The following is a 14941-nucleotide window of genomic DNA, read 5'->3' on the forward strand; positions in this document are numbered from 1 at the left end:
AGGCGGAGGAAAATGGAAGAGAGTCGGCGTCACCCAAAGTAAACATGGCGACGGAGACCCACTCGCGAACCATTTCAGACAAAAACGCATATACGTGTTTTGTTATTTGCTATTCCGAATCGGCGAATGATGCTCTGGATAGTGAAGTGCGTTAAAGAACACTTGAAACTTACATAAAATAAACATACAGGGAGTTTCCACAATTTACAACAAGTTGTGTTATACCACTAGGCTTATTGTCCCTTACTAAAGATGGCGACATCCGTACTGGAACAACTTTTATTTTAACATTGCAAGCTGTGCTGATTTTATTCCGCCAAAAACCTACTTAGACACGTCCATACACGCACTATAATAGTGTACAAGCACTAATTTAGAGATTTACCACTCACATATATTAAAGTTGCCACGCCCACATCCACCAGCACTGCGCCCTCCACTGATACAAGTACTGCGTTACTATAATACCATCGACATCAGTAACTCCAGTGTGACTCTTTTCTCTACAGACTGTGTGTTCTGCCACATTCTCAGTTGGACTCATAATGGAAAGGCACAATAATGTTCTTACATATTGAAGTTTTAGAGGATTGTTAAACTTATCTGTCTAATTTGGTTTGTGGACATAAATCCATGTGGTTGGACAGGTGTATTCAGTTGTTGTCCGAATTAAAAAGACAATCAAGATAATCCCCGTTTGTTTTAAAACTGGCCTCTTGGATAGGATTAACAAATGTAGTTACAGGGAAATGAGGAGCATTATTGTGTAGTATGGACAATGGAATTTAGATTTGATACTGTAGCTACATGATGATATTACACCCAGAGTCAAACAATATCGCACAAAGCAATTGATGTTAATGCAGTAAATCTGTATTATTATTGTTGTTGTTGTTATTATTTCTCTGTTTTGTGGTGAGCTTTTTTTTGTTGTTTTTTGCACTTGAGTTTCCCTCTGTGGCTGTATACATGTAATTTCATAGAATTGTTCTATGCATATCATTGACTTTGATTTTAAAGTCTTGTATTTATTTTATTGTATTTTTGTTGTTCAGTTTTGATGACTGTGTGATCATCCACCTACTTCCTGAGATATTGTTATGTAGCCTGTGCATGTAGTCACTGCACTGAATGCCTCAGAAGTTGCCAGACTCCAGAGATTTGTCAGTTTCAGAGTAGCTGAAAAGAAGAAAGAGGAAGTATATGAGGCCTTTCAAAAAAACAAAACAAAATAAAACAAAACAAAACTGCAGCCTATAAAGTGAATGTGCTTACAGTACACAGCATTGTGTGTTTCACTCAAAGGTCGTCCTTTTTGCAATACCTGATGTGTCCATTGGATGGCAGACTTGTATCGCTGTGCACTGTTTTGAATGTGGTCTGCAGCTTGCAATGACCAAGTTTTGTACAAATACAACAGTTTGATTGAGAGATGTTTTAGCTCTCATCATTTACATATTTTATTAATGTAAAGAACTATAATTACATGTTAAAATCCCTGCACATCCACACAGGAGTAGACACTCATTCCGTCTGATTAAACATCTCCTCAGGTTGATGACGGGCTGAGCTGTGCTGGCACTCCATGTGCCACTAATAATGTCATTTGTCCCGTCCTAACTGATGCAATAACGGGAGAGTTGGAGATCACGTCAATCAAGCACAGACTGTAGACGCCCACACAGCTGTGAAAAGAGGTCTAATCGCCGGTCAGTTGAAATGATGTGCGGGTGTTCAGGGCCTTTAAATGTGGTTGTTTTATTTTGGTTATGAAGCAGTAAGAGTGCAATGGCAAAACAGGTCACAGTTCGTTATATGCCTGACTGAAAGACAAAAAGGTCACAGTGGAAAATAAGACCAGACACCAATTACATTTCATCAGTTTTATTATGTGAAGAGTGCAGTCACTCCTGGCACCTTCTAGCACCCATTTCATATAACCACAGAAGAAAATGCTGACTCATTTGCTTTTCTTTTTGCACGTGTCATGCTGTGTTCACAGAATGTAAACCAGTCTTTTTTCTTACTTTTTTAATATTTATGTACCACATAACATGTAGTTTTAAACATCCCTCTCTGCTAACATACTGTGTGTTGTTGTACCTTGTCCCATGCCAAGCTTCAAGGTGAGGTCAGAACAGAGGTGAATGGCATTCCTTCTTGATGAGGGCCACAGCATCAGGCTGCACCCTCAAAGTTCTACAGTACCATTAGACAGGCAATCTGCTAAAACCCAATATTCTGATCAATACTTGATCTATCCTTCAACAAGCAGTAATTAAAAGTATTTCAAATGGTAGACCATGCGAATATGGATTAATATACTGAAAAATTCAAAGATCAAAAATGTTTATGGATAACTGAGAATGGACCCCAAACTGTGACGCCAGATCCACTTAATGCTCCTTTCTGGTTCTCTGGGTGTGACATCAGGTCTTGCCACAAAACCAGTTGACAATCTTAACTTATTCCTCTTTGATGACTGGTGTCATTTGGCAAAAGTTTAGTTTTGTGACATAGTGTGCTCAAAGTTTTTTTAATCTAAGATGAATTCAAGAAAAGCTAAAGCAAAATGAAGCTGGTGGAAATTTGTCAGCGTGCTTCTCATGGACACTCATTCTGATGATGTGGAAACAGAGCGGAGGCTCATTAGGCCCGTCACTGAAGGAATGATTGGATAAATGGATGGAACATTCCAGGAAACATGACTGCCACTGAATCTGTACAGAAAGAAATAATGGAGCTCTCTGAGCTCCATGAAATATTGCACATTTACCTTTCAACCAAGCTAGCAGTCGATACAGTTAAAACCTTCTCCTCTTAATCATTTCTAGGCTTATAATAGAATGTCACAGTCATTATCATCATCACTGATTGGATGTGATGTCACACATCCATTTGTAGCTACTTCCACTTAACTTATTAAAATATTGGTGATTTAAATCCATCTGAGCCCCAAAAGCAAGAAAAATATAAGCATTTGTTTCAATTTTAAGTAGTGCTGCTCATCCGTCTTATGCTGAAGCTGTGAGCCGTGAGCAGCAAAGTTAAACGGATCAGTGGAGCTCAGACAAACACCTTGACCTTCTATACTGATCTGAACTGCCTCTAATGGTTTACGTATGGTAAGAGTCTTATGAAATGGCTGGAGAACCCAACTTTGAAAGCCTAAACAGATCCTGACGCAAAGCCTCACAAGTGACATGGATCAAGGATTATAGCAGCGGGAAGTGGAGGTGTATGTAGGTTTTCACCGACCATAAGTGTCCCAGCAGATCAGTGTGTCAGCCTTTTTTTAAAAGAACTTTTTAAAAAGTATTTCTTGTGCTATCACATCCTGGTGATGTCTGGATTTAAGAACATATATTTTGTTGCTCTTTCATCAAACGACTAAAGGGATGTGTCACAGATTTGTGACAAACGAAAGCACACAGGATGACCACAATCAGAAGTCTAAACAATTGAATCATATTATACCGAACAGGCTTGTGAACACACTTCTTGAACATCAACAATCAGCTGTTTCTGGTCCACTTGTGTATGCAGATCCATATGTGATGGAGCACCTGTCTCAAAAAGTATAGATGAACGGATTTTGTTTTTTTCGCCAATATATTTGCAGTGGAACAAAACGCCGCTTACCTTTCCTGTGCTGACTGGTCATTGTGGCGGCAGCACTTGCTGTTTACTGTGCTCCATGCATTGGGACTGTGAAGGAAGAATCACAGTGATGTATTATTCCTCATTAGATGTCATTAAATGACTTATGATGAAAGAACATCCTAATGCTCTTGTAAGCCGACTGTTTCCAGAGTCTCATGCCAATTATTGTAGTTGCGTGTGTCCTCAAGCTGCTTGAGATGCAAAGTCCCGCTGACCTGCTGAAAGATGGAAACAATGATGTACAAGTATTTGTACATTAAACAGCCTTTCATTCTGAAACTTTGCTCCATATATCATTACAACGTTTCACCTAAGTCAGTCTAAAATTGTTTTTTTTATTTTACTGTGTTGTATGGCCTAAGGGGTTTATTTTTCATTTAATGTCTAATGTAAAGCAAATAAATGCTATTTTTTCTCTTCCCAATGATCTGCTACTGTATTTGTCTTCTATAGCATTGATCCCCAACCCGTGGGCCGTGGGTCATTTGGTACTGGGCCGCACAGAAAGAAAAAATAATTTCCATTATTTTGTTTTTTCACATAATTTGAAAAACAGGTGGTGCCTGACAGTGCCAGTCTGCAGCCAGGTGATCTTGACATGATTAAAAAGTGGATTTACGTTCATTATTATTGTTATTATTATTATTAAAGAGAAAATACCACAGTTTTTAATGCCAATCTTATCATTTTATTTTGTTTTTATCTGCTACACCTTTAGACTGGGCCGTGAAAATATTATATTATATTATATATATATAATATTTTTCATATTCCAGCTGAGCTGTTTCAGCTCGACCTCTCAATCCTGCTCGCTGGTTGGACATGAGCCCACACAACATTCTACAATAATACGAGTAGTAATGATGGTTGAGATCATGAATGAGACTAAGAATAAGAATACACACACTTGACTATACTGATTAACCTATTTTTGATACATGTATTGTTTATTTACGGGTCTACTTTTCAACTTTATAGCTAACTTTGATACAGCAGAACATTTTCCATGCAGTGCATCTCCTCTGCACCTTCCTGTGCCAGCTGCTGCAACAGTCTTATAAAGGGGGCAGTTTGGGTAAATTCCTGGTATTGCATTACCTGTCAGAGTAATATATTTGACAGACACTGGCCTTCAGGTAGCACTTTAAAAAAAAAAAAACAATAATTGCTGTTCATGATGTAAGATTTTGTTCAGCACAAGACGTTTGTGTCCAGCAGAAAGTATAGAACCCCTTATGGTCACTCACATGATAATGTTCACAGAACATTCCTCACTGTCTGTGTCCACACTGAAGTTCAAAGTTGACCTTAAAGACAAGAATTTCTAAATCTGATGTGTAAAGATGGAAATGCCCTGCCATGTACTGAGATGCACGCTCAACAGAGGGTAATCCTTTCTTGATCCTGATACGATAACGAAGGTAGAGATCATCCATCCTAATGCTAACAGGAAGCAGGTTACCCAAGGACAGATTGAATGTGATTAGCAGTCTTAATAGCTCTGATGACTGGATTATCTGAACCCCAAACCATGTCCTTCCTTCCAGATTGAATCTAATTGAACTGGGCACTGAGAAATTCAACTTATGTTTCCTTATAGATGCATGTTTATGCCAGTACATCAAGCATTTTTGTTTGTGTATATGTCTCAGTGTACTGTGTTTTCATTATCATTATTTTTGACCTAAAATAGCAACAACATAAGAACAGGATATGATTGATAACGTCATGAAATGTGTATATAATTGTACTGACTTCCGGCCTGTGTGTTTGAAGATGCTGCATTGCTTCCACTGGTGCTGTAATCCCCTTGAATGAAGTTTGGAGTTCTTTTCCCAGAGTAAACAAATCAATTAATTATTTAATCATTCAATTAATTAACTGTTCAGTCAAACAGACCTATAAATTTACCCATAGTCCTATAATGGACTGCCATACAGGTGCGCCTGCAGGAGACGCTGAACTGACCATCACATGAAAAGCAAATTGTGATTTTTCATATTTACATACCGGACAAAATGAAGCACGGCCGTAATATGGAGCTTCCAGAGGATTTTTGGATCCCCATCCCTCTGGATACAGACAACATCACATCTCTCAGCCCCTTCCTGATCCCCCAGGACCATCTAGCAAGCTCAGGCACCTACTATGCCATGGCAGGTTTCATGTTTTTTGTATTTACTATCGGCACTTCCATCAATGTGCTTACAATTGCATGCACCGCCCAATACAAGAAGCTCCGGTCCCACCTCAACTTCATCTTGGTGAACCTGGCCGTGGCAAACCTTCTTGTGTCCTGCGTGGGCTCCTTCACCGCCTGCTGCTCCTTTGCATCCAGATATTTCATCTTTGGACCGCTGGCATGCAAGATTGAAGGCTTTATGGCTACACTTGGTGGTAAGGCAAACTTTGAGACACCAATATATAAGATTATGATGTCTGAGGGTTTTTTTTTAGTTTAAATAAATGCATTCTACTTCATATCACTCTAGGTATGGTGAGCTTGTGGTCTCTAGCTGTGATAGCTTTTGAAAGATGGCTGGTCATCTGCAAGCCACTTGGTAACTTTGTCTTCAAGCCTGACCATGCTATAGCCTGCTGTGTGTTCACCTGGGTGTTTGCACTGATTGCATCAGCTCCTCCACTGTTTGGATGGAGTAGGTAAGCAACGGAAAGCAACCTACACACTGGCCTTCATCTCAAAACTGGGAAAACTGGGAAGCTGGGACATACACTCAATGCTCTTGTGATGACATCTCCAGGTACATCCCAGAAGGCCTGCAGTGCTCCTGTGGTCCAGACTGGTACACCACCAACAACAAATACAACAATGAATCCTACGTGATGTTCCTTTTCTGCTTCTGCTTTGCTGTTCCCTTCGCCACCATTGTCTTCTGCTACGCTCAGCTCCTCATTACGCTGAAAATGGTGAGGCAAAGTTAAAAGCGAAAACTGAATAAGACTTTTTATTTGTCCAAAGATCGTGTAGTGCTGCTCAAAAGTGTACAAACCAGACAATGACGCTTGGTAGTATATGCTGAACGTGAGGCAGCATATTCTAATATATTCTCCTGTACATGGACTACTTAAATGCGGGGCCCAGAAGTCATGAGACTCAAATTATCTCTCTCTTGCTCAACAGGCAGCAAAGGCCCAAGCCGAATCTGCCTCCACCCAGAAAGCAGAGAGGGAGGTGACCAGGATGGTGGTTGTCATGGTGATGGGCTTCCTGGTGTGCTGGTTGCCTTACACCTCCTTTGCTCTTTGGGTTGTGAATAACCGCGGGCAGCCTTTCGACCTGAGATTTGCTTCCATACCGTCCATCTTTTCTAAGTCCTCTGCAGTCTACAACCCAGTTATCTATGTGCTCCTCAATAAGCAGGTCTGTTGGATGTCCTTTCAGATTGAAAACACACTGTATAAATGACAGCTTAATATGCTTCATGTTTAGGCAGAAAACGTTCAGGTACAATTTATGGTCATTGTCAGGCACACAAAAAGAATCTAGACTCACAACAAACTTAAATGAAAATACCTTCTTATAGCAACATGAATGAATGCATTTAAAAGCAACAACTTCTGCTAACTGTAAAAAGACGATGGTACAAACAGCTCATCATCTGCTAGGGAAAGATAGTTTGGCTATTAGAAGTAGAAGGCTGACGACCTAAATATCAACAATAAATGTTTGGTGTTAAATGTCCAGTAATTTAGCTTTTTAGCAAAATGAAAAAGTATTTTTTAAATGTGTTTTTCCTTTGATTTATTTCAGTTCCGTTCATGCATGATGAAGATGCTGGGGATGGGTGGAGGTGAGGATGAAGAGTCATCGACGCAGTCAGTGACTGAAGTCTCCAAGGTTGGACCTGCTTAGAATGCACGTCAAGACAGTCGACTTCTCTGCCGCCAATGATATGTGAAATGTAAATAACAGTAAATATATATGTGTTTTGTCATATGAAAAAAAAATACATGCAATGTTGCAAACCAAATAATAAAGAAATCCTAAATAATCCGCAAAGTGAAAAATAAAAAAAACGAACAAACGTATATGGTGTGTAGTTGTTGACACTGGAAAACAGCACATTCACTGGTTTGGACTCTTACAGTTTCTTTACATGGGTCTTGTGTTGTAAGGCACATATTCACTGCAACATGTAAGGGACTGTTACACACGTTGTGTTGTGAAAGTAAGTCATCACTTCCTGAGAAATTCAAACAAATGCAATGTGGTGTCAGGTTATTTTCCTTACTGTCAGTTATTTTAAACACCCACAAAATCAATGCTATATTTTTCAAAGTACTGTTGCACAGGTGACCGACGACTTCCGTACTCTAAATATCTACACATGATGATGTTTTATGCAATGAATTGCATAGATATGGAGGGTTATTCCTATAGCGGATTATTAACACATTTTTGCACAGCAAATGTAAAAAAATGAAGAAGTGCTGAAAGTGAGAGTGCTCCAATCAATGTTTTCAACAGTACCATATTATTGCTGTTTTATGTGATTGACTTAAATGTCACGATGCAAACAGTTTTATTTGTTGAATTCAAATTCATCCCCCAGCCTCTGCGCTGTCTATCACCTTCCTCCTTGGTCTTACTGTTGTGCAACGTCCTGCTCTGCATTGCGTTTTTGGAATGACTGAGTTTGTGTACAGTGAGCTCCTTCTGCAAACACACTGTGTTCTCAATGTCTTATGCACCCCTTAATCTCTGCGAAGGAGGCAAAATGCCAAAAAGGTAACACAACATTTGAGTTAAACCAGTCGAGTGGATTACCAAGAGTTACAGCACATAAGATTACCAGATTTAATGTAATTGGAAACCAGATTAGCAGGCAACACCTGCTGCGCTCTTCCTTAAGAAAGAGGGATTAACCTGTTTGGCCAGGTTTCGATGTTAAGAACAGGCGCTCTTGCCAGTCTACACTAGTACACTGTGTACATATTTTTATATGCATACCTGTTTTTCTATAAAGTACGAGATCTTGAAATTCCTTGTTTAGCCCAAAATGGTGAGGCTCTGAACAACAGGATCAGTGTAACTTTCAGCATTCATATTCATGATTCAGATCATTGTCTTACTTACCATAAACAACAACGTCTTACAAAGATCTACTGTTTTCTGAAGCAGCAATCAGACAAACATCCACACATGCTTTCCAACCTTTAGGACATGCTAGTGTGTATATCTTCCAATGTGAAAAACACTTCATATTAAATTTGCTACATGTGGCAGCTGGCTGTTTTCTATGACTGTGTGGTAGGTGTTGTCCTTAACGCCAAGCTGCAATGCCAAACTCTTTGGCACACACTCACAAGTGGAAACCACTTAATGACTTATACCAATTAATGCAACCCCAATCAATCAGTCAGTTCTAGAATAAATTAAGCTTTTAATTGGGATCAGTGGCATCAAGGAACGCTTTATAAAAGTCAGTCCTCTACAAAACCTTTCATAAGAGATGTTAGGGAGACAGACAACAGTTTTCTTGTCTGCTTGTTAAACATTTATTCTTGATTCTTATTATATGACATATATAAAACAGGTAGAGCGACAACACAAGTAAGGAGAACGCTTGCGGCATAACAATTGTGATCAATAGTCATATAAAAAAGGCTACATGAGGGCAAATCGTGCCATGGAGCTGCCAGAGGACTTCTGGATACCTGTTGCTCTGGACACCAACAACATCACATCACTCAGTCCTTTCCTGGTTCCTCAGGACCACTTGGGGGGCTCGGGAGTCTTCTACGCCATGGCGGGATTCATGTTCTTCGTATTTGTGGTTGGCACCGGCATTAACACGCTCACCATTGCATGCACCATCCAATACAAGAAGCTCCGGTCCCACCTCAACTTCATCTTGGTGAACCTGGCCGTGGCAAACCTTCTTGTGTCCTGCGTGGGCTCCTTCACCGCCTGCTGCTCCTTCGCATCCAGATATTTCATCTTTGGAGCGCTGGCATGCAAGATTGAAGGCTTTATGGCTACACTTGGTGGTAAGGCAAACTTTGAGACACCAATATATACGATTATGATGTCTGAGGGTTTTTTTTAGTTTAAATAAATGCATTCTACTTCATATCATTCTAGGTATGGTGAGCTTGTGGTCTCTAGCTGTGATAGCTTTTGAAAGATGGCTGGTCATCTGCAAGCCACTTGGTAACTTTGTCTTCAAGCCTGACCATGCTATAGCCTGCTGTGTGTTCACCTGGGTGTTTGCACTGATTGCATCAGCTCCTCCACTGTTTGGATGGAGTAGGTAAGCAACGGAAAGCAACCTACACACTGGCCTTCATCTCAAAACTGGGAAAACTGGGAAGCTGGGACATACACTCAATGCTCTTGTGATGACATCTCCAGGTACATCCCAGAAGGCCTGCAGTGCTCCTGTGGTCCAGACTGGTACACCACCAACAACAAATACAACAATGAATCCTACGTGATGTTCCTTTTCTGCTTCTGCTTTGCTGTTCCCTTCGCCACCATTGTCTTCTGCTACGCTCAGCTCCTCATTACACTGAAAATGGTGAGGCAAACGCATCACATAAAACCCACAATAAGCCAAACAACAAAGCCGAAATGTAGTTAGTTTGGTTTACTGAAAAAGGTTTTGAAAAGACAACACAGAGGAAGGCTGAGTAATATTTATATTTCAATGCATTGCATCTTATGTCTCATCAACGGCAAAGTTCATCAGTACCAGTCTATCATCTGTCAGTGCACGTATAATCCTTGTGATGCTGTACCATTGCAAAAAGATGTGACAGGGACGGTTCAGATTTCTAAGGTCAAAATGCAAACTGAATTAAAGCATCGGACAATTCTTGTACACACAGAGTGTGGATACTAGACCCATGCCGACAGGACCCACTTGGGCCGGGCCAGGTTCGGGAAAAAATTTGGAAATGATGTTTGGTTTCCGCCCAGGTTTGGCCATGCCAGCTGGTCTAGCCTACTCAACATGGTACTCTCAAGTTCTATTCCTGAAAACATGGGCAGGGAAAATATCAGAAAAACAAAAAATATAATATAATTTTGTCACCAATGCAGATAATAACAAAGCAGGTTGGTTATGTAAAATGTAAAACGTGTGGAGCTCTGATGAGATATGACAGCAAGAAGAGTGGGCAGAGGATGCAGGATGCATGCATAACAGTTGTGTGACCGGGGAACAAAAAGCCAGTGCTTCAGTTTATATCAGCTGCATGGGTCTCAGACATAGAAAGAGAACGCCTGACGGGTTCAGGTCAGGGTTGGTTACTACTCTCTCTGATTCAGGTCCTGTTCGGACAGAAAAATGCAACCCGAGCTGCGCTGTAATACATGTGAGGATGGCTTAATAACACTTAGCAACTCTTTGACCCAACTCACCTCTCTTGCTCAACAGGCAGCGAAGGCCCAAGCTGAGTCTGCCTCCACCCAGAAGGCAGAGAGGGAGGTGACCAGGATGGTGGTTGTCATGGTGCTGGGCTTCCTGGTGTGCTGGTTGCCTTACGCCTCCTTTGCTCTTTGGGTTGTGAATAACCGTGGGCAACCATTCGACCTGAGACTGGCGACCATCCCCTCCTGTCTGTCTAAAGGTTCAGCAGTATACAACCCTGTTATCTATGTTGTCTTCAATAAACAGGTCAGTTAAATGTGGGGATGGAGAACTACCTTGAAAAGGGGTGCACTTATATATATGTGGCACATCTGTTGAGAGAGACTCATACGGAGCCACATCTTTTGGGACCTTAACCCATTGAGCTGAAAATGTACTAACATCGTCTCTGTACATCACATGTGTAGGCCTGCAGCCTTATTATCTTACATACGTGCCTCTTAGGTGTCTCAGGCCAACAGCTCGTCTGGCGTGGATGAGTGCAACATTTCATGCTACTTAACCTTAAAGTTTTCTCCTCTTAGCTTTTAACAGAACACCCAGTAATTTGGAAAATTCCTTGATGTGCATGAGCTTTGAGTCAATGCAGTATTATATTGACTTGAGTAAACTTCACCTCTGCAACATTTTTATATCATATTAAAAAGGTGAATGCCAAACCATCAATTCATTCACTTTGCCAGAGCTTTGATTTAAATCAAAGCTGCTGCATGTTTTCACTCGTTGAAAACAATCCCACTGTTACAGGTGCAGTTTGCGATGTCCTCCGCTCTTTGATACAACACAAAGGCTTTCAGTACATTTAGCTTTTTCCTCTCAGTTCTCATGCATGATGATCAAGGTAAATGGAGAAGAATAACCAGCTAGATGCCCAGCTTTACAGAGCCTTTGTTTTGTTGTTGAGATGATCTGCTGCTCTACAGGATCAGTGTGAATTGTAAGTATTTCAACAGACTGTATTTTCCCCTTCAGTTCCGTTCATGCATGCTGGCAATGCTGGGGATGGGTGGAGGCGAAGAGGAATCCTCCACACAGTCAGTGACTGAAGTCTCCAAAGTTGGACCTGCTTAGACTGCACATCAAGACTGCTGACTTTTCTGCCACCCATGATTGTGAATTGTAAATAACAGTAAATGTTTATGTGTTTTGTCATATGAAAAAATGTATATGCAATGTTGCGACTCAAGTAAGATATCATAAATAATCTGCAAAGTGAAAAAAATAAAAATATAAACATGTATGGTGTCTGAATGTTGCTGATACAGGAAAACAACAAATTCACAATTTTGGACTACACATACAGTTTCCTTATATGGGCACTGTGGACAAGACTGTTACTAGTGTCTTGTTGTTAGCCAACGTTTTGTTCAAAACAACAAATCGTTTGGGTGATCAAACTGAACCGAATCACTTCCTGAAACGACATGTTCATCAGTCAGTTCAGTTGAGCTCTCAGTCCGCTGCAAGCAAACATGCAGAAATCTCTACTAACTGAACGAGTGACACGTCATTTGTTCTCAGGAGGAATGGGGTGTGTTCAAGCAAACACTCATCTGGTTCAGGCTGCTAACATTTAGCTGCAGCAGCAATTCAACAGCATTGCTCATTGTTTGCATTCTAGATACATGCATTATACATGGGTAACATCTAATGTTGCTGTGTGCAGTGCCGCGCCCACCTACTCACACGCACACACACAGACACAGGACAGCTATAGGATGCACTCACTGAACTGCAAGTGTGTGTGTGTGTGTGTGTGCGTGTGTGTGTTTGTGTGTCTGCTAATCTCTATATAATAAACAACGTAAACAGAAACAATATGGGATATATTCAGAAAACAATATTTGAATCAGTCGTGGATGGTCACATCGAGGATGTACAGACAACTATCACTGGATTACTTTGACACTGAAGAAAACTTCAGAAAACCTCATGATTCTCAGAAATTAAGAGTAATGATGAATGTCTTTTTTCTGTCATTTCTAAGTGCATTATGTTTGGACATTGGAGATAATGAAATCCTCCAAAGTTTCTGTCACTTTTGGGTGCGAGAGCAGCCTGAAAATTATTGATTCTTTATCAGAAGTACTCTGCTGAATCTTGAAAACTATAAACTCCTGTATGTCATCTGTCTCCTGGACTTTCCCACTGTCACGCCATCCTCACCCACCGTCATACGTTCTCAACACTCTCACTTCCACATGTCAGGCATTTCAGGACTTTCTCTCTCCTCAGTCAAAATGCCAGTTCCTTTCATTGCTAGGCCACCTCCACAACACCATCCGCATCGTCCCTCAAGGTGAACCTTCTTGTTACAGTGCCGCCTCTGCTTCATCTCTCCATGACCACATCACGCTTGACAAAGCATGAAAGATGAAGTTAAAGCTGTTGCACCACTTCTTCTCCTCCTGGAACAGCATCCACCAAGCCAGAGGACATCCACCTGTTCACAGATGCAGCCCCTTCCATTGGCTTCAGTGGCTATCACGACAGCAGGTGGTTCTCAACCGATGGGCCGCCTGCATTTGCAAATCTCACACCTCCCTCTGCCTTCAGTTCCCTTCTCTTGATGTCCTTACCTTCTCTAGCTTCATTACATCCTCCCATTCCACTCTCAAGATTAAATCATCCACCATACGGGTCTACATCCATGAGTTTAACTTCTTCATAAAGCTGTCCATGGGAGCACAGTATCCCACTCTCGCATCAAGGCTGAATTACATCTTTCACGATTTTATTGTATATTCTTTATTTGTTTTTGTGTATTCTTATTGTCTTAGTCTTTTATTTTTATCTGCATGTTAGTTTATTTTATACTAGTATCTTTATTTTATTTTATTATCTTTCTTATTGTTTCTAACATGGGGGTTGCAATGCAAATTTCATTGACACGTTATGCTCAGTGACAATAGAGACGATCTTGAATCTTGAAAACGGTTGCCCCTCACTTCAGACTTCTACTTTCCTGCTGCATCCCCTTTCTCGCCTTTCTACGCTGCTCAGAGTTCACCGCTCCTACCCTCAACTCCTGACCATTTTGAAGTGCTACCATGTCGGACATTTCTATCTATTCTTCTGATTCTCCTATCTACCACCTCACCAACCAATCCCCAGCTGGGGAAATTAGGTATTACAGGTGGCATCAATAAAAATAGCAATAGTAAAAGCAATGGAAATTAAAAAATGCAAAATACAAAAGAAGAAGTTGACTATATATATATGTACATTTTATATAAAAGACAATAAAAATAAATTGCCAATGGAAAGTACTGAGAAATATGAAAAATTGCTTAAGGATTGAAACAAGAAATTGCACATGGCTGTCATGGATAAGCTAAGTACAGAAGTCCTGGACCACATAAGATTCTTGTTTGTCGGTCTTTTCCATCAAACCTCTTTTCAAACATTGATAACAAATTTGTCACAGTTGATCAAATCAAATCAGATCAAATACCTATACATTTTTGGCAATATTTGTATACGCTGCAACATTAAAGCTCTTGCGTTGCATTGGTGACTTTAAATGTTCCTTTGTCACATTATTTAGTTTCTGGTTCAGCTGTTATTTTTAATTTCCCCTGTCTGCCACCATGCCAAGCAGTGTTTTTGCGTCATACTACTTACACTCTCAAATGTACTAATCTCCTCTTAGAGGACTATAGGGCTGTATACAGAGCCGCCTACACACTACCAATGAATACAGTATGCTGTGTAGTGTTTTTCATAGCAGTATGAAACTGTTCTAATGAATCGATAAATCGTCTGCTAGACCAGAGTAAACAAAAAAGTAAACATTAACGCAGTGAATGGCAAACCACCACTACTGTATAGCATCCCCTTATAGTCTAAAAATGCAGAAAATATAAATGGGGATCTGATGA

The 14941-nt window shown here is 40.5% G+C and overlaps 2 protein-coding genes across 2 annotated transcripts; both read left to right on the plus strand.

The window, feature by feature from the left end:
- Positions 1-5608: 5608 nt before the first annotated feature.
- Positions 5609-7675, plus strand: LOC121614455 (blue-sensitive opsin-like). Its single transcript, XM_041948321.1, has 5 exons — positions 5609-6060; positions 6156-6324; positions 6426-6591; positions 6806-7045; positions 7436-7675. Exons 1-5 carry the CDS (start codon positions 5682-5684, stop codon positions 7535-7537), a joined length of 1056 nt encoding a protein of 351 aa, XP_041804255.1. The 5' UTR covers positions 5609-5681; the 3' UTR covers positions 7538-7675.
- Positions 7676-9296: 1621 nt separating this feature from the next.
- LOC121614465 (blue-sensitive opsin-like) lies at positions 9297-12131 on the plus strand. The gene is made up of 5 exons (XM_041948331.1): positions 9297-9675; positions 9770-9938; positions 10040-10205; positions 11067-11306; positions 12033-12131. The coding sequence occupies exons 1-5, from the start codon at positions 9297-9299 to the stop codon at positions 12129-12131; spliced, it is 1053 nt and encodes a 350-aa protein (XP_041804265.1).
- Positions 12132-14941: the final 2810 nt, after the last annotated feature.

The sequence above is a fragment of the Chelmon rostratus genome, chromosome 2 (genome assembly GCF_017976325.1).
Source record: "Chelmon rostratus isolate fCheRos1 chromosome 2, fCheRos1.pri, whole genome shotgun sequence".
In the NCBI taxonomy this organism is placed as follows: Eukaryota; Metazoa; Chordata; class Actinopteri; order Chaetodontiformes; family Chaetodontidae; genus Chelmon; species Chelmon rostratus.